We start from the raw sequence: 20,138 nt of genomic DNA on the forward strand, positions 1-20,138 counted from the left end.
GAACACGGGTGTGTAAGCATATGCTGGAGACCAGGCTTTCACTCTTTTTGCTGTATATTCAGAAGTGGAATTGCTGGATCGTATGGTAATACTGTGCTTGATTTTTGCAGGATCTGCCATGCTGTTTTCCATACAGGCTGCACCATTTTGCCTCCCAAATTTCTGTTGCTTTAAGCCACTCAGTTTTGGTCCTTTGTTACAGCAGCCCTAGGAAACAAATTAAAGCACCCACTACCTGTCAGGCACTGGGCTCTGGAGATTCGGTGGTAAATCAGGCAGACAGCGCCTCCCTCATGATGCTCCCATTCTAATTGGAAAGAGAGCAGATAAGAGTAACATAATGTCAGGTGGTGAGAAGTGCGACAGAGAGAAACACCTTGGCTGGGGGACAGAGGGTGTGTGTGTGTGTGTGTGTGTGTGTGTGTGTCTTGGGGACATGGAAGGTGGAAGAAAGCCAGTCTCATTGCTCGAACCCAGTTTCCAAGCCCCAGTGCTGTCCTGCCTGACTTTGTATTTGGTCAAGACACAGACTGGCTTCAAGGAAGCATGCACATTGGAGAAACATGAGTAAAAGCCAAGAGCCCACAGAGCAGCGGTGAGGCCAGCAGTTAGGATCCGAGTGGTTTCTCCAGACCGTGGGGACTGGGGTCCTGAGAGCGTCCCATTTAAGAAGAGTGGGTGCTGGGACAGCCCAGATGCCTGCAAGGTGAGGTTCACTCTGCTCGCCTTGCACCATCAGGCCCCTGCCCACCTCAGCCACCTAGCCCAGACCCTGTCCCTGCTTGGAACTATCTTCCCAGCTTGGTTTCCCAGTCTAATTTCTCCCCATCCCTAAGGACTCGGTCTCTTTCTGGGAGCTGTCCTGGATGTTGGAGTAGGTCCCTTTCCTGACACCACCTCCTAGAACAGAGCTTGGCACCAAGTAGAGATGTCTGATGGGTGGATGGATGAATGGGTAGATGGATGAATGGTTGGGGGGATGGATGGATGGATGGATGGATGGATGGATGGGCAGATGCTGGATGCTGGACCCTGCCAAACCACCCTCCTTTACTTGACTTGTTCCCCTCTGTCTGCCTTCCCCCAGGGCTTGACTGACCACACCAGTGAACTCGGCCTGCCCCTGGTCCTGGCAGCCGGATGGCTGATGCATGCAAACAGGCATCCTCTTGTCCAGCCGCCTGACCACACTGGCGCGGCCAAATCTGACAGCTAATGACATTATTGTGCAGAGACACAATGTCTGTGGGCATTTGCTGACCTGGGCTTTGGTGCGGGCTTAATCCAGCATTCTTGCCCTGCTTTCTGCGGGGACGCAGCCGTCACTTGTTTTGGCACCAGCTCTCCTGGGGAAGATATAAATGCCACCTCCCATGAACCTGGCTTCACAGGCACTCTCGGGGGCTGGTGTCACTGGTAAGAATGCCTTTCTTGCTTCCTTTGCCTTTTCTCTCATCCTCATTCCTGATGGAAAGTGGGAGAGACCTTTGTATGAATCCAGAGGCCACTTCTTTCTGACAAAGTGACCTTGGGCAAAGATTTCAATGCTCTGAGCCTCAGTTTTCTTTTCTGTTAAATGGGAGAGGGGTTTTAAAATCTCCTGTCTAGTGGGGCTTAGAGAAACCGTAGGTGAATTGTCCTGCACAGCACCTGTCACAGAGTAGGTACTTGGGCAATGCTCTTAATTATTACAATACTAAACAGTCCATCAGCCAGCGACTGGTAAAGAGAATCTGAGGGTTTGCAAGAAGGTATCAAACCAGTGAAGGTTCAGCATCATTTCTAGGGTGGTGAATCAGCTCTCTGCGTATCCACCATCACTCCCAGTACCACCAGGTGTCCTGTCTTGGGGCACACTAGGGAGTAGGTAGCAGTCACGGCTCTCTGGGGGCTCCCAGCAACAGGTGATTTCAAAGCCACTAGCACTCGGTGGAAATGACGCTAATTATTCCATTGTTGCTGCCATGTGCTGAGCACAAGTGTCTTTAGGGACCTCTGCCACGTGCTTGAGTGTTCTGCCTTACATAATTGAATTATCATACTTTGTCCATGTATAGGTGCTTTTACTATCCCCATTTTGCAGAACAGGTAATTGAGGCACAGAGAGGATGACTTCAGTGCTTGTAAGCGGCAGGGCCAGCATCTGAGTTTGAGTTTAATTTTTGGTCTGAGAATGCTGAGGATTGGGGACCCTCCTGGCGGGACCTCTGGCACTGTGACAGACTCAGAAGGCTAGTTTCTTAAGAGAGAAGAGCAGGTTTGGCTCCCACGCTGTTTATTTGAATTTCTTATTTCTGGGGGATGTTCTGTTGTGGACAGGGCTTCTGGAAGCTGCATGTTATCTTTGGAGGAGGTCAGGTTTCCCCTCTTCACTGGGAAAACACAGGCCGGGTTCACTGCGCTTTCCCCAGGGAGGGAGAAGAGACTGACTTTCCCAATATTCTCACCAGCTAAGAGATGCTTCCTACTGCTATCACAATGCCTGCATTTCTACCATGTACACTCATGTCTTTGCTTTCTTTAGCATGAGTTCCGTAACAGACGTGTTATGGGGGGAAGAAGACCCATGATGGAGAGGAGCATTCTGGGTGCTGGGGAAGGGGGTCAAAGAGGAAGTTGGGGATGAGAGACAGGAGTTACGGGGGACTTTATGAGATTGCAGCCTGGGGCCACATCCCAGCCAAGCATGGTGAGTGCACGGATATTATTTGCCCCACACTGCTGTCCTTTAATCAAAAAACTGCACACTATCGATGGGTCTGAATCCTGTGGGACCTGAGTGACCGTGACCCACATGAGACCCCTCTTAAGCTCTAATTTATCGCTTTATTTTTTAGTAGACCTCATTTTTCCCGGACTTGGTCTGGACACAAAAAGTGAAGCTAAGGTTGGACGCTCAGGCAGCTGCTTGCTGACTCCACAGCTCTAAGACAACCTAAAGCCAGGGAGACAAAACACAGGGGTTGGGGCTGCCATGGGGTGGCCCCCAGGTGAGAAAGCCAAGGGCCCAGGGAGGTCCTCACTCCTGCTTCCCCCGTGTCTTCCAGGTCATTCTTGCACAGGACAGCCCACCATGGCCTCAGACCACCAAACCCAAGCGGGCAAGCCACAGCCCCTCAACCCCAAGGTGGGTACCATGCAGGCGGGAGGTGGTGGGCAAGCAGAGCTCATTCCCCAGACTCAGTCTCCCTTCTGTAAAGGGGGGTTGACATCTGCCTTCCCGAGCCTCCCTCTCTGCCCCTGGGCCTCAGTTTCCCCAACTTGCACACTGGGGGCTGATTCTGAAGGCCCTTCCCTCGCATGCCAGAACTCCCACTACCAGCTTCCTGCTTCGGAGTCTTAAGTTGCTTTGCTTTACCCCCTGCTACACACTATGGCCCATCGGGGCTTCCCAAGGTTGAGGCAGACCCTAAGTCCCTTCTAAAAGGGGTCTAGTGAATGGGAGGGGGTATGAATCCTGACTCCACACCTGCTAGGTGTCCCAGGCGAGCCACTTGACCTCTCTGAGCCTCAGTTTCCTCATTCATGAAATGAAGAGAATCGATTCACAGCATAGGGTAGTTGTGAAGAGGCAAAGAAAAGAGGCTCAGCCTCCTGCCTGGCCGGTGTTGTGCCCACCTAATGCCAGCTAATAGTGTCTTCTTTGCTTTCTCATCTTCCTGCCCTCGTAAAGGCAGTGGACTCTTATCCCAAGCCAGAAGCTTGTCACGCCTATTCTGCCCCAAACCTCTACAAGCGGCCTTCCACCAGGCTGCCCTCCATTTCCCTCTGCACCCGGGGCCCTGGGCAGGGAGTCTATCCAGGAGCTGCCCTTTGTCTGATTTGGGGCCTCCACAGCCAGGAAAGCGTGAGATGATGCAGCCACTCAGCCCATCCTGTCCCTTGAGGGCGTTACTTTTAGAGGAAAGACAGACAAGAAACAAACGAATAAATATATGACTTCGAGGAGTGAGTAGTATTGCAAAAAAACATAGAGTGAGCGGTTCCTGAGACTCAGGTGGATGAAGAATTGTTGTGGTAGCTCACATGGTCCCAAAGGACCTTCGGTGGCATTGGAGTGGAGACCTGGGTGACGTCGTGGAGCAGCCATGTGAAAATCAGAGAGCAGGGGCAGGGGAGAGAGTTCCAGGCAGAGGGCCCAGCGAGTGCAAAGGCCCAGGGGTGAGAACGAGCTGGAAGAGTGTGAGGAACAGAAAGAAGGTCAGTATGACGTAGTGCAGAGCAGCTCAGCAGACATGACATGGGAGCCACAGAAGGAACTGAATGTTTCCTAGTAGCAGCGTTCCAAAGGTAAAAAGAAACAGATGAGATAAATTTTCATATCGTATTTTATTAAATCCAATATAGCCTAATGTATAATCAATAGAAAAATGATTAGGAAGTCATTTTATTTTATTTTTCATACTAAACATTCAAAATCTAATGTGTATATTATACTTATAGCACATTTTAATTCAGGTTAGCTGCATCTTGTTCATTTGACATATGTAGCTAATGGCTGCTGTGTTGGACCACACAGGATTAAGGGATTATATACCAGGTGGATAATTTTAGCATCTATTTGTCGATAAACAACAATACCAAGTTCTTGGGCTCTCTAAGCCTTTCAAATGCCTGGACAGGCTGCCCTTCCCCACCCACCTCAGCCTTGCAAGCCCTTGTGTCCCAGGCTATGGTAATAATGAAATGGCCCCTAACTTCCATATTCCTTGGTTCTTCTCGGTAACCCTGCAAAATAGGTGTGATCCCCATTTTAAAGATGGGAAAGCCGAAGCTCAGAGCGGTCAAGTTGCTTCCCAGGAGCAATAGCTGGATGCAGCAGAGGCAAAATCAGCAGCCATGTCTCCTGATCATCTGCTGTCAAGTCAGTGAGCATAAGGGCTGAATTGAGTCCATGGAATTTATCTCTGAGCTCTGGCGGGCCTCCCTTCTCCGGCTTTATGTGGCTAATCCCCAGCCTAAGAGAGAGGGACATGTCTCCCCAACCCGTGCTGACCATGTGGATTGCACAGTTGCCCCTCCTGGGAGCTGGCTGCCCTGAGCCCATCTCTTCATCCAGACGCAGCTCCTGGAGAAGTGTGGCTGGAAAACCTCTGTTCCCAAAAGCTCTCTGGAATCATGAAAAGGTGGCAGTTGGCCCCCCAGTTCCCACTTGGCTGTGAGGCTTTGGGTGGCCTCTTGCCTTCGCAGATCTTCTGTTTCCCTGATGGGGATGCTGCTGGCCCCCTTCTCTGGGCTGATGAGAGGACCAGGTGAGGCAAGGAGACTAAGGCCCCTTAAGAAGTATCCTGGGAGAAAGTCAGAGGGAGACTGCAAAGCCTGTGGGGGCTTAAGGAAAGGGCACGGGTGTGCGTAGTGTTATGGGTGAAATGGGTGAGGGGTACAGGTGGCAGTACCGGGCCAGCTCTAATGCGAGCAGGAGAAGTTCAAGCAAGAGAGCCTCTGGCTGCACAGACCCGTGGTGGCGGCCTCACCTGGGAGCTCGTTGGAAATGCAGAACCCAGGGCTGCATCCCAGATCTGCGGGCTCGGAAACTGCATTTTACCACGATCCCACGTGCTTTGTGTGCATGTTATTAGAGTTATTAGAGTTTTCAAAATGCTGCTCTCATGGAATCAGACAATCTTGGGCTCCAATTTCGGCTCTGCCACTTACCTACTGGGGTGCCTTATGTAAGCCTCCCACACAGAGCCAGTACTGTGTGCTAACATGATGCTTCTCTAATCCTTCCCACAACCCCAGGAGGTAGGGTCTGTCTTTATTTCCCATTTTACAGATGGGGAAAGCGAGGCTCAGAGAGGTGAAGTACTGGCTCCAGGTCTCACAGCTGGTAACCTGCACAGCTAGGACTGTCTGACTTTATGTTTAGTTTGTGAGTCCCTTGGGCGGAATGCTTCAGCATGCTTCCAGGCTCCCCGAGTCCCCTCCCCACCCCTGCTGCCCTGCTGTCCTGCCTCCCCACCATGACGGGCTCTCTCTCTCTCCTCCGTTACAGATCATCATCTTTGAGCAGGAGAACTTCCAAGGCCACTCGCATGAGCTCAACGGGCCCTGCCCTAATCTGAAAGAGACCGGCGTGGAGAAGGCAGGCTCTGTCCTGGTACAGGCTGGACCGTATGTACCGAGGTGGCCTCACCTGGTCAGGGGGGCTGCCAGGGTGAGGCAACTGGGCTGTGGAGCTGGAAAGAGCTGTCCTCACTGTGCTCCTAGACTATGCAATTGGAGAACCAGGATTTGGGGCCTGGCAGCCTATCATGAGAATATATGCCTCAGCGTCAGATAGAGCAGGGTTCAAATCCCCGCTCCCCCACTGCTGGATTGTGTGACTTCCCTCTGTGGGCCTCAGTTTTCTCCTCTGCAGGATGAGGATAGCCATGTCCTCCTGAGGGTGACGGGACAGAGCTCAGGTGAAAAGCCTGACACCCAGATCAACCACTTTGTTAAGGCAGGAAAATGGTCAAGACTCTCACAGGCCTTTTCAGAACTGCCAATCTCTGCCTCCGGGAGTGTCCTTTCTCCTGCGGGGTTGAAAACTGGATGGCTCACCTCTCCCTTCTCAAATCCTGATTATACTAAGTATCAGCAGAGTCACCGATACATTTAGGGGTCAGCAGGCCTGGAGCCCCTGACCCAAGAGAGAAGAGGATGTGATTGGTAGGGTGTGACTCTATCCTGCTCATGTCATGAATCTGAACACCGCCTGTGGGGGCTTCTCTTTGTGGTTCTCTGAGCACTTCTTCTCTGGAAGAGCCTCAGGAATCAGAGGCGGCTACCGGTGACCCCCTCTCAACAGGGTCAGGGAGTCCGGTGTGGTTGGGGGTCCTGGGTCACCTGCACCACACCTCAAGGTTTTCAGGGAATTTCGCAGAGTTCACTGTCCCTCCTCGAGTCAGAATCTGCTGATGGGGAGAACACAGCCAAGGAAAGGCCCTGCCAATCCTCGCTTACCTGACGTGCTCAGAGCCTCTGCTGGGCCTGAGAGCAAACCTTCCTAGACAGCTGAAGTTTTGATCATTTAAGTACCGCGTCAGATTTTCAGTTGTCCTTTTTTAGTATTTGGATGGAACAATTTCTCAAACGGAGTTTACATTCCTCTGCTTTCTTTTTAAAAACATAACTTCCGATAATTTTTTATTAATTATTGTTTCAAATGAAGAAGCAATAGTTTAGAGCAAAAAAATATGACTTATAACTCAGAAGTAACCATTGTTAAGACTTTGATAGAAACCTAGATTTCTCTCTCTATATATATGTATATATACTATATATAACGATCTGATTTTGATTAACTATATATTTAGTATACTATATACATTTAATATATATTTAACATATTTAATCAAAATCAGATCATGCTATACATACTGTTTTGTAATTCATTTTGAAAACTACAAGATATCGCAAATTCTCTGCATGTCATTAGACAGTATTTTATGTCAGTGTTTTCCAGAGAGGTTTTTTTTGAGGTAAATCTGCATCAGAATCACAGAAGGCAGATTCTTGGGCCCCTTCTTGGTCCAATTAAATCCAGCTCTTGGTTCTGGAGGCCAGGAATCTGCATTTCATAAATTTACCTGGTGGTAGTTCTGTCCAGTTAGGTTTGAGAACCTGTGTCCTACTCATTATTTTCCGTGGTTTTGTAACATTCCATTATGGGATATGCCATAATTTACTTAATCAAGCCCTGACTGTTGGATACTGAAGTCCTTTCAATTATTTGGTATTTTAAATAACATCATGATGAATATCCTTATTCAGGGAGCAGTGAGCTCTTGCCAAGAGTTTTCTAAGGACACATGGCCTAAAGCAGAATTGCCGGATCAAGAGTCCATCCTCATCTAAAAGCAGCAAGAAACACGATCTCCCTTTCCATTAATGCCTTAGAGTATTGTTCTGAGCAGCCGTATGGCACCAGCCTGCAATGTTTGCCCGGCAATGAGCGGCCCCAAAATGCCAGGCATTTTGAAGTTTGTGCCTTCCGTTTCCTATTTTCCCCTTTCCTTTATTAGCCATGCCGTCTCTTTCCACCCCCGCCAGAAGGTTTTCCTTCCCTTTAAGGCATTGTTTCTCTTCTCCTGTGAATCTAAGAGACTATTAGAGTTTTGTGTAAAATGTGAGTCAAGGGACAACCCTCCAGAACAAAAGAACTAGATCTAAAGAGAAGGGTTGGTATGAATAAGGACCTTTTAGATGTGGTGGTGTCCTGGGAACCAGTTCTCAGGGGTGGAGGCTGATTGGATACAACCCTTTCCACCTCCACATTCAGTGATGTCACACTGATAGCTTGAAATCGGCCACGTGGGAGCATTTACACCATGGAAATTGGCAAATGCTACAGTCAGGTTTTTGTTTTTGCTTTTGAGAACTGGCTGTTAATTCCAGCATACCACTGGCCGTAGTGCATGGGCTCTGTTTATCCGTATTGTTGCCAGGCCATCTTTCGGGCTTCCTTCTTAATTCCTGATTGTGTTCCAGATGGTTGAAGTCAGCATAGCACTGGGGTCTAGATAACTGAGGTGGAACTCTGCTCTTGGAGTCTGTGCTAGAACTTAGATGGGGCTACTACTCCTTGATGAACTGGGCAAGTGTAACTCTCTCTCTCTCTCTCTCTCTCTCTCTGTCTCTCTCTCTTTCTCTGTCTCTTTCTTTCTCCCTTCCCCCACGCACCCCACTATAGCTGGGTGGGCTACGAACAAGCCAACTGCAAGGGTGAGCAGTTTGTGTTTGAGAAGGGTGAGTACCCACGCTGGGACGCGTGGACCAGCAGTCGAAGAACGGACTCCCTCATCTCCCTGAGGCCCATCAAACTGGTGAGCCCCATGCCCATCACCCCTCTTCCTATCTTTGCTACCTTGGAGCTAGGGTCTAGGGGCCAGAAGAAGCCTCACTTCCAGCAGTGAGCCCTTTGGGATCGACAGGGAATATCTACTCTCCTGAGATGCCATTATGCTTCACCTGACAGCTGCCACATTGTACAACCCCAGGGGGCTCCATTCACAAGACTTTGAAAGGCTCCAGGGGGCACTGTTCACATTTTATTCCATGTGGATGGTGCTTTCCAGGGTTGCATAACTCCTATTACAGAGCAATTGCTCGGTAAATGGTAAATGATAGCCATCGAACATATTAAAAGAAATTCTGGGCCTGGGTGTAGAGGAAAAGGCAGTTTGGCTCTTGTTTATAATTCAAGCCAGTGTGACCTTTCAGTGCTTCTCTGATCCCAGTGCTTATTAGTGTGTGAACTCTCGGGGTATGCAAAGAGCCCGGCAATGCTCAGTCACACCCCAAACCTTCCCAGACCAGTCTAGTTCTTCCAAAGCTTGATGGAAGATTGGAGAACATTGGACTTAGCCTCCCACAGTCCTGGGTTCCTACATTGGCTCTGGTACCCCCAGCTGTGTGACCTTGAGCAAGTCATTTTACCTCTCTGAGCCTCAGTTTCCTCATCTGCCAAATGGCATAAGAGTAGTTTAAAGGATTAAAGGAGATAACTAAGGAAAATGTAACAGGAACAGGAGGATGGGGAGAGACATAGAGATGAAGGAAAGCCAAAACATCTCAAGTGTCTATTGGAGGCACTGTAAGCCTGTGTGTGTGTGTGTGTGTGTGTGTGTGTGTGTATCATGGCCACCATTTATTTATAAAGGGGAGTTGAGGCTGTGGGAGGGAAAATGACATTTCAGAATCAAATATTTCCCAAAGTGTAGACTCTGGGGTATCTATTACAGGAAAATAGCCGAGTAGGATCTCACCAAATGGCTGCTGTTCGATGGCAGTTATAGACACTTACATGGTGGCGGTATTAGGCAGAGGGCTGTAGGTAGAGCTGCTGACCCCAACTCCCGGGCATGAGGATGGTGAGAAGGCTCACCTTGGGGCTCCTTCTCCCTCACTGACGTGCCCTCATTCCTTGTCCACAGGACAGCCAAGAGCACAAGATCATCCTCTATGAGAACCCCAACTTCACAGGCAAGAAGATGGAGGTCATAGATGACGACGTGCCCAGCTTCCACGCCCATGGCTACCAAGAGAAGGTGTCATCCGTGCGGGTGCAGAGTGGCACGTGAGTGCAGATGCAGCCCTGGCTCGCCCTGGGGTCCTAAGTCCTGTTTTGCTCTGAAGCCTGGTGATCCTGACCTCAGTCTTCTCATTGGAAAATGGGTGTGCAAGCCATCAGCCCATGAGTGGTGACTTTCAACCCCGGAAGTTCTGTCCAGACCTTCCTTTTGGGTAACACCCTACCTTTGGAGGCGAGGGACCTTGGCCTTAACCTCGGCCACACAGAGCAGGACAGGAAATGTTGGTGAGGCAGAGATGGGGGAGTAGCAGAAGTGGGTAACAGTGTAGTAGGGAACAACTGTTAATAATTTAAGAATCACACAAATCTAGACTCTTGAGTGAGATCTCAAAAAAGAATTGGAATTGCAGGGGCCAAGAGGGGAAGGAAGCGCTTGGTGAGTGTGAGAGACTCTGCAGAAGCCCAAGCAGTGAGAGTGTGAGACGTGGGTCCTCGAGACTGAGCGGCAGAGCTGAGGTGTCCTTGGGGGCCTGGCCATGCATGTCCTTGTGGGCCAGGGCTATGTGACGTTTTCTGGGGAGAAGATTGTGACTTTCATCAGGTACTCAAAAGAGTGAGCGGTGATGACTTTAAATGGTGAGGGAAGTACAGAAGGCTCCTGGAACCTCACCCACTCTCCTTCAGCCTTGCAGCTGGGCTTGAGGTTGGGATAAGAGGCTTGTCTTGTTCTAACCTTAAGTGATCACCCTTTCTTCTGATCCTAGTATCAGGTCTCCAGTCAAAAGTTTTCGGGAGGTAGTGAGTTCCCCATCAAGAGAAGGAAGAAAGCAGAGGCTGGCTGCTGGGAGGGTGATACTGTTCCTGCTCACCATTCAGGACGTGTGAAATGATTGGGAGGCTCCACCCCTCCTCATGGTTTAAGGATCCTCTCTCTCTCCCTCTCTCCCTCTCTCCCTCTCTCTTCCCTACCTCCCTCCCTCCCTCCCTCCCTTCCTCTTTTTATCTGTCTCTCCTGTCTCCCCATGCCCTCCCTTCCCACCTCTGGCCCTGCAGGTGGGTTGGCTACCAGTACCCTGGCTACCGTGGGCTGCAGTACCTGCTGGAGAAGGGAGATTACAAGGACAGCAGTGACTTTGGGGCCCCCCACCCCCAGGTGCAGTCTGTGCGCCGCATCCGTGACATGCAGTGGCACCAACGGGGAGCTTTCCACCCCTCCAACTAGTGCCCCCCATTTCCTCCTTCCCAGGGGCCTGGTCTGCTGCCCAGAACCCCCCAGTCCTCTTGGTGAGCGAATAAAGTGTGTCTTGCAACTGGTCTGCTGCAGCATATTTTATCCCCAGTGAGAGCTGAGTGCTACGTGTGCGCTGTGTGTGTGTGTGTGTGTGTGTGTGTGTGTGAGAGAGAGAGAGAGAGAGAGAGAGAGAGAGAGAGAGAGAGAGAGAGAGAGAGAGAGAAACAGAAAGTGTCTGGGATAGGACTGCAGGGCCCTCACTGGGTCTTCTGGCTCTGTAGCTACTTAGCTGTGTGACCTTGGGCATATAGTCCAACCTCTCTGAGCCTCTGTTTCTTTGCCTAACTCACAACTCCTATGTCATCTGAGTGGCTTGGTCTGGGCTCCCTCTTATGTGGTTGCTCAGGGGCATGTGATGGATACCCCCGCCCTTACAGACTTCTGCACTGCCTGCCATTCCCTCATAATCGAGTTATCACCTTGTACATGGGAGTTTCTTTAGATCTCCCAGGAGGAGCTAACAACCCTGCAATCCCCATCCCATCCCAGAAATAGGGACACCAAGAGAAGGCAGGGGTTACTGCCTGGGGCGTTAGTCAATTTCCCAAAGACTGGAGATGTTGAAAGAAAAGTTGGCATTTTCCAGGGGAATCTTGGGGCGGAACAATCTTGGCAAAGGGAAGAGTGTGCAAAGTTAGGGAAGCAAGACAGAGAGCATGGTATGTTCCAGTGTTCCAGGTACAGTGAGTACTTCAGGGCATGGAAACTTAAGAGAGTTGCTTAAGCACAAGGTCCTGAGACAGTAGGCTCCCCCACCTCCCCTCACTTTCCTCCTCTCAGCGGGGACGCTTCTCTTGCTCTCAGGTCTCAGCAGGACGGCCCTGCCCCTCTGTCCCCCCCCATCGGGAGCCACTTCCTGCTTCAGCCACTAGGTGTCAGCAAAGAGACCCCCGGACCAAGGGCGGGGGTCTGTGTGGGTGTGTTGGTGGGGAGGCGGTGGCGGCGGCGGCGGTGGCGGTCGTGGTGGTGGTGGTGGTAGTAGTAGTAGTAGTAGTAGTGGCGCTCCTTGGGTCCTGATTGGAGCTCAGCCCTATCAGTCACAGCGGCGCAGTCAGAGATGGGCGGGATCTCAGAGCCTCTCCTCCCGCCCCAGTGAACCGAGGCTTAGAGTCAGGTGGGCGCGGACTGCGAGCTCACCGAACCACTCGCAGCGGAGGGGCAAGCCTGGAGGATCCCCTCTCCACAGCTCTCCTTCCCACAGCTTGCTGGGAGCGAAAGCAAACCAACCAACCTAGCAATGATTCTTTGAAGCAGGAAATCAGTTTCTCACCCACTGTCACTGGAAGCAACTAGCAAAACCTCATCCTGCCACCCAACCTTATGACTTAGAGTAGCCTCTCTGTGCCTCAGTTTCCTCGGAAATGGGGGAAATACTAGTGCCTGCTCAGAAGGTTGCATTGAGTGTGTGAAGTTGTTAGGGAAGTGCCGGAGGCACAGCAGAGACTCAAATGAACGTCATGTGACAAGGCATAAGGGGAGCCTGTGAGATTGTGGGGTGGGGTGGGGTCACGGAAGGCTCCTGGGGCTTTTAAGCTGGGGTTTTGTAGGAGGAGTAGGAGTTTGCCAGGTACACAAGGACGGAAGTGCTTTCCTCACATTCATTCACTAATTCTCTCACACACTCCTATCTTCTTCCTCCCGCCTCTCTGTTCTCTTCCCCCTGTGCTTTTCTCTTCCTCTCCTTCCTCTCCCTTCCTCTGTTCTTCCTCCTCATGCTCCGACTGCTTCTCTGCCCCACTTTTTCTTCACGCCACACCTTCTCCTCTTGCTCTGCCTTCTTTCCTTCCTCTTCCTCTCCTCCCTGTCATGTCCCTAGGGTGGGCTCAATCCTAGATGAAGCAACTGAGCCCCATCCCAGCCCCAGCCCCACCCCCTTCTCACTACCTGCAGCCTAATTGGGGATGAGAGGCCCAGCTGGAACAGGTGGGCTCTTTGAGGGGTCCAGACCACTGTCTCCACTCCCATGTTCATTGCAGCATTATTTACAATGTAGGAAAAACAGGGAAATGACCTAATGGCCCCTTCACAGATGAATGGATAAAGAAAATGCAGTCTATCTGTGCAATGACATGTTACTCAGCTTGAAGAAAGACACCCTACCATTTGCTACACCACAGATAAATGTGGAAGACATTACGCTAAAGAAATAAACTTAGCTCCTCTTTTGAGAATACGGAGACTCTGTGGAAGCAGGTCTAGATATTAGTAAATCCCCAAGATACGTCTGGTTGCCCTGGGGTTGTGGTCCCCAACCAGCAACAGCACCATCCCCTGGGAACTTGTGAGAAATGTATACTATCAGGCCCCACTGCTGACCAGCTGAATCAGGATCAGCTTGTTGAAACTCGTCCTGCCACCCAACCTTATGACTTGAGTAGCCTCTCTGTGCTCTCTTGGACTTGATCACAGTGCATCAATAACTTCATTGATTCCATTTCCTCAGTGCCTCGTGCATGCAGACCCACAGCTGGTGCAGATTCCTCCATCTTCTGAAATCAACTCACTGTTCAGGCGCCCGCAGAAATGCTTCCTCCTCCTAAAATGGGTGACCGTCCCCATTGTTCCCTTCCAGAGCAGAGAGTCCAGAATCTGTCACAGGGTGAGATGTAAATCCTGACTCTTCATAGTTGTATGCCTTTAACCAACTGAACACAGGCGCATGGGGCTTTTTCAGCAGGAGACTGGCCTGCAAAGTGATGGGTCCAGAGCCAGGTACTTAGCAGCTGCAGAACAAACCTCTCTTTTAAACTTTGAGTGCTCCCTCCTGCCTCGGGGCCACCAGGGTCCAGACGTCTCAGCCGAGAGTGTGTAAAGAAAAGTATGTAATAAACACCTTCACTCTAGGGCAGGGCTTCTTACCCTCTGCACTCTTGCTAGGCCTTCCGGGGTAGTGCTGTACATTGCAGGGAGTTGAGCTGCGTCCCTGGCTTCTGTCCACTAGATGTCAGTAGCAAGCCCAGTTGTGACAGTCAACCGAGTCTCCAAACACAGTCCAATATCTCCTGGGGGCAAAATACCCTCAACTTGAGAACCACCTCTGTAGGGCACTGGGGATACTCATACTGGGGGTAAGTATATTTTTAAAGAGGATGGTGAATGGGGTTACAAATGGTGGGACTTCAGGCAGGGTTGCAGATGCGGAGGGGAAGCGTTAGAACAAATTGTACAAGGTGCACATTGGTCCCTACCCTCTACGTGATACAGCCTCAGATAAATTCTCATCTCACAAACAGGAAAACTGAGGCCTGGAGGCAAGCCGTGAGATCGGGGTGCCTAAAACACACACACAATATATATAAACATTTAATATGTACATATATATTAGATATATATATATATATATTTGACATATATATATATAAAACAACTCTATTAAAAATGGATATGGAGCCACAAATAGGAAAAAAAATTGATTATTTTTCTCTGTGCACCTCTCTCTCTCTCTCTCTCTCTCTCTCTCTCTCTCTCTCTCGCTCTCTCATACAAAGCCCAATATTCTTTCTTGCTTCCTTCCCTTCTAAAGTGGAAGGGTGCGTTTGCTTCCTGAGGTCTTTTGGTCTTAAAGTTATAGTGGGAGGAGAAGGAGAAGACGTGGGCACTGCAGAAAGTGCAGATGGAACAGATATCCCTTTGCCTAGACAGAGGGACACCTGTGGGCCACATGAGAAGACAGTGTCCTTTTGTTTTATTAAATTGTTTTGGTGGTATTAATTTGGTTTTGAATGAAAAGAACTGAATTTTACCCTCGATTTTAAATGCAAGTTAACAAGGAAACACACAAACCAATGACTACAGGAAATGATGAAGGGGAAGTGGGAAATCACCCCTCTCCAACCTGTTGTCAGGGCTGGCTGGCCCTTAAAACTTTTCCCAGAAGGCTTTGTGGTGAGGGGCTTGGCGTCAGGCATCAGAGAGGCAAGTCTGGGGAGTGGGGTTTTCCAGAACAAGGTGGTCACGTGTGCTAAATTAGCAAGGTGAGAAAAATTATATCAGGTGAGAGGAAATGTAGGCAGTTCTGCAGGTGTGAACTGTGGCTTCTGCTGGGTGGAAGAAGAAGCATGGCGTGCGGTGAGGCTGGCCAGGTAGCAGGGCCCAGGATGTGAAGGTACATACCACAGAGAAGAGCTGGGGCTTGATCCTGAGGGCACTGGGGAGGCATGGGAAGGTTCAGAGCAAGGGAGTGACACGGTCTGGTCCAACGGGCCCTGGGGAACACCCCTTCTGGCTAGTGTGTGGAACTGGGGAAAGCGGGGAGAAACCTGAAGCTGCTTTCTTTGATTGTGAGAGAGGCCAACAGCCTGACTATTGGCGTGGGGGGTATATTAAGGCATGGGGTGGGACTTCTCCAGTGTACCCACTCTTTATAAGGGGCACCTGGGAGCTTTGTGTCCACTTGCCGTGCTCAATATGGTCCAGTTGTTTATATGTTTTTTCGATGTAAGAAACGTCCAAACCTGTAGAGACTTTGTATGAGTTTGAGCCAAACTGACGACATATTCTAGGGAGATCACAAATGCCCCAGAGAATAGAAGTTTTGCGGTTTCTTTTATGCATTCAGAATCAAAGAACACGTAAGGAAAGTGCATGAAGCCCATTGGTGGTAGAGTATGGGGGGCGGGAGAAACCTCTGGGATTGGATAAAAAGCCAAAGGGAGAAACATGCTTCTTGCACATTAGTGGGTAGAAGATAGTTAATAATTATCATTTGCAGCACATCGAGATGGCGTGTGGGGAACAAGGTAACAATGAGGGGTTCTGTGGTCTCGTGCTCTGGGGTCTTATGCTCTGGTGCCTGCGGTTGTGCCCTGTAGGCGTAGGAACAGAAAATTACCCTGACATTTCAAAGGTATGTTATCCTAGATGTAGGAGAACAACGAACGGGACTCACCTAAGGTCAAGACTGACCTTTGCTAAGGAAGCGATAGGCCTGTGACGTGACTACCTGCCCAGTCAGGAATCTGTGATCAGACCGTCCTGTGTGGTGACTTTTGGTCACTGAGCTTGTCAGGCCTGCCATGTGCCCCCCTGAGCTTGTCGGTTTTATTAGGTAGCCCCCTGTTCACTCACATTTCGAAGCATAGTTGTTCTGTTACAAAAACAAACAAACATTAAACCAAGTAAATTTGAAGATCTTATAGGCTTTTTAAGCGATTCATGAATCGGGCAGCATCCCATATGCAACCAGAAGGGCTCTCCAAAGGGGTGTACAAAATGGAAGGCTTTTATAGGAAGAAGGGTGGGGCAGGGAACTATTAATAAAAGCAAAGATTACTTTGGGGCTGGGACATCTTTTAGGGAAAGGGTTTCATCATGTAGATTACTTCTTTCTCCGGTGATGGGGAGGGGATGGAGAGGGCCCATGCAATAGATTACCTCATGGGTGTGGATCAGAAAATTTTAAACTGTGTGATTAAGATTATGTTTCTGGGAGAGGCAGCAACTGCCATTAGATCAGGTATTAAGCCTAGGTTTGGAATCATGAGCTTTTAGCACAAGTGACGCCATTTTGGACCTGTGGGTTTTTTCCCTTTAACAGTTCGTTTCTTGCTTCAGACATTTCTTTTTAAGAAATAAAATGTTACAGATACAGGACTGTGTACTATGCACCCCCTTCCCCCCAACCATGTCCTTCCCTTCCCCTGCCTTAGGGTACCACTTGTGTCTTTATTTTTCCTTTGACTGCATTTGTGAATATTCACAAACAAAATACAGTACTTGCTCTTGTCTCTCAGTATTGTATTTCCAAGACTTATTCATGTTGTAACATGTAATAGATTTAAATCATTCATCTTAATTGGTGTGGAGGGGTTCATTGTTTAAACAATGCAAGTTATTAATCCAGGCCCATATTGATGGACATTTATGTTGCTTTTAATTGTGTGTTGCTATAAACGATGCTACAATGGGCACCCCACCCATTGGCCTCATACTTTCTCTAAAGTCTCCTCGGGTGCTGACAGCAAGAACTCTGCACTTGGGCATTTGAATGTCAGCTCTAGAACGCATGGGCTGCGAAACAGAGCAAGTTACCTAACGCAGCCTCATTCATAATTTCTCATTCATAAATATAGGGATAATAGTAGTACCTACTTTATAGGGTTGTTGTAAGGACTCATATGTTAACATGGGAGAGGCACTTAGAACAGGGCCGTGCAATACAAGTGTTTGGTAAGTATAATGCTGTCATAAATGGAACAGGAGAAGCATAATAAATGGCATTAGGAAAAGGTATGAATGGAGTTAGACAACAGCCTCCTCTCCCAAGCTGTGACTTTGGACAACTCACTGCACTTCCCTGGGTCTCACCTTCCTCATCTATAAAATGGGACATTGCCAAGGGTACAGGAGATGATGGGTGCCCATTAGTAGACACTCAGCAAAGGTGCATTTTTCTTATCTCCCTTTTGTCTCCTCAGACTTGTGAGGGCTATTTGGGCATGTAATGTCCTCTTGGCCATGTAAGGAGACTGAGGCTCAGAGAGGTGGAGAAACTTTCTGCAGATCACACAGCCTGTTGGGGTGCATGAACTTTTTCTAGGCAATGTCCCTGGGTTGGGTCTCTGTGGCCACCGTTGCAGAACTCCAGGACCAGCCCACTCTCTCCTGCAGACCACCCTGGCCCAGACCTGAAGCTTGACCGCCCGCTGAGCTCTTGCCAGGTGGTAGAACTAAAGCAAACACTGCTCCACGTGCCTCTCAGAAACAGCCACCAAATGCTCCTGTATCATGGCAACTGCAGAATCAAAACAAGCTCTTAATAAAAGATCAAAAAGGAGGGAGAGGGAGAAAGCCCACCTCCCAAACCAGCCGCCCCTCTGATGATTCCTGCTGCTGAGAATTCAGTGTATGGACGTGATTGGGTTGGCGCTGACTCTTCATATTTAAAGGAGGTTTTTTTTTTCTCCCCCCAAGTTGTTTTCCTCTAGCAGCCTGCGGCTGAGAGCCAAGCAGCGGGTTTAAAATATACAAAAGGAAACAGAGCATGGCGAGGACTGGAGGAGAAGAGCCATTAAAGAGTGGGTGATCTGGGGGTGGCAGAGCAGAGCGGGCACTGTGCCATGTCTGGAGCTGGAGACTGGTTTCTCTGTGGCTCTCGAATCACTGGGTGTCTGAATGGCATCACCACGACCCCTTGTGCCCACTGCTCAGCCTTTCGTCAGCTCCTGCCAATGAAATCCCAAAACATAAAGACAGGAAGTCCCTGGAAGACCATCGCCTCCAATGGTCTCCATTTTTTATTCTTTTTTTTTCTTTAGGCAAGGAAATTGTTTTCTGGATAATCTAGCTTAAGGAACCCCAATATGCAAAGCAGATAAAAGAGTGATGGAGTGTAAGTGGGGGTGCTGGAATCCTGCCAGCGGGGTGGGGGGTGGGGTTCTCCACTTTATCCCCCCACCCATGGGAGCTCTTTAGTCTCTGCGTCCACTGTCAGTGCCCTAAGGAACTACAGGACAAATCCAGTCACGTCCTTTACAGATGGAGAAACTATTACAATGAGTAGTAATGTTAGTGAACCACTATTATTTATACTTTAAATGTGCCCAGTGTCAGCATGTAACTTTACATGTCTGCTGGCATCAAATCCCCCAGGCCACCTGCCAAGGCAAGTATCCTAGTGACCCCCACTTTGCCGATGAGGAAATGGAAGCCCAGAGAGGTGTAGTCACTTCCCCAAATCACCCAGCTGGTAAGGAGTGAGACCAGAATTAAAAGCCCAAAGTAGTTGATTCTAGAGCCTGTGTCATTAACCCCCAGGGAGTTCAAGGACTATGTCACAGTCACACGGGAACTGAGTCAGCACAAAGAGGTGGCCGGGTATGGAGGGAAGCTCACGAGAAGTGCAGGGCTGGAGCTCTGGATCCAAGATATGTTCTTGTCCTGGCTGTTTGGTCAGAGACTGAGAGTGAGTGGCCATTGAGTGAGGGAGGAGGAAGAAAGAAGACTTGAGATCACACTGGGGAAATTGGAACTAGGGAGCTACAGCAGATGCTCGAGCAAAAGAGTCATATTTTACCCTTGTCTGGACATCAGTGTTGGGACAATAGGCCCAGAATATTTTGTTAATAATAATCACAACAGTGCCAGCCACTGCTCTAAGCGCGTTATAGGCATGATACCAATTATCACAAAAATTCCAGGAGAGAGGTAATACCACGTTTCCCCGAAAAGAAGACCTAACTGGAAAATAAGCCCTCGCATGGTTTTTCAGGATGACATCCCCTGAACATAAGCCCTAATGCATCATTTGGAGCAAACCTTAGTAGAAGACCTGGTCTTATTTTCGGGGAAACACGGTACTATCATCCCATTTTACAGATGAGGTCACTGAGGCTCAGAGAAGGGAAGTGGTTTGCCCAGGGCACACACCTGGAGAGTGGAGAGCTGACATTGGGACCCAAGCCCACATACCTGTATCAGTTAGGTATGGCCACTGTAATGCTGCATAACAAATAATCACAAAACCTTGGTGCTACAGAACAAGAAGTATTTATCTAGGTCACAGGTGTAATGCGTGTTGGCTGAGCCAAGCTGGGCTCAGCCGGGCAGCTCTGTTCTGCCCCATGTGTCTCTCATTCTCTCTGGGCTTGGTGGGCTGCCTTGGACATGGATGGCAGAAGTGCAAGAAGATAAGCAGAAACATGCAAAGCCTTTCGGGTGTGGGCTCAGATCCTGCCTCATTCTGTTGACTCAAGTAAGTCACAGGACCAAAGTCAACATCAAAGGGTGGAGAACTGTATCCATTCCTTTAACAGGAGGAACTATAGGGTCACTTGGTCAGAGTGGGAATACATGGATGAGAAAAGGATTGTGACCATTGCAGTGCTGTGC

General features: G+C 49.4%; 1 protein-coding gene across 1 annotated transcript; it reads left to right on the forward strand.

Annotated features, from left to right (window-relative positions):
* Positions 1-3,052: 3,052 nt before the first annotated feature.
* On the forward strand, positions 3,053-11,330 carry CRYBB2 (crystallin beta B2). Its single transcript, XM_081037116.1, has 5 exons — positions 3,053-3,127; positions 5,996-6,114; positions 8,678-8,810; positions 9,921-10,063; positions 11,072-11,330. The coding sequence occupies exons 1-5, from the start codon at positions 3,074-3,076 to the stop codon at positions 11,238-11,240; spliced, it is 618 nt and encodes a 205-aa protein (XP_080893242.1). The 5' UTR covers positions 3,053-3,073; the 3' UTR covers positions 11,241-11,330.
* Positions 11,331-20,138: the final 8,808 nt, after the last annotated feature.

The sequence above is a fragment of the Rhinolophus hipposideros genome, assembly GCF_964194185.1.
Source record: "Rhinolophus hipposideros genome assembly, chromosome: 24".
Taxonomy (NCBI): Eukaryota; Metazoa; Chordata; class Mammalia; order Chiroptera; family Rhinolophidae; genus Rhinolophus; species Rhinolophus hipposideros.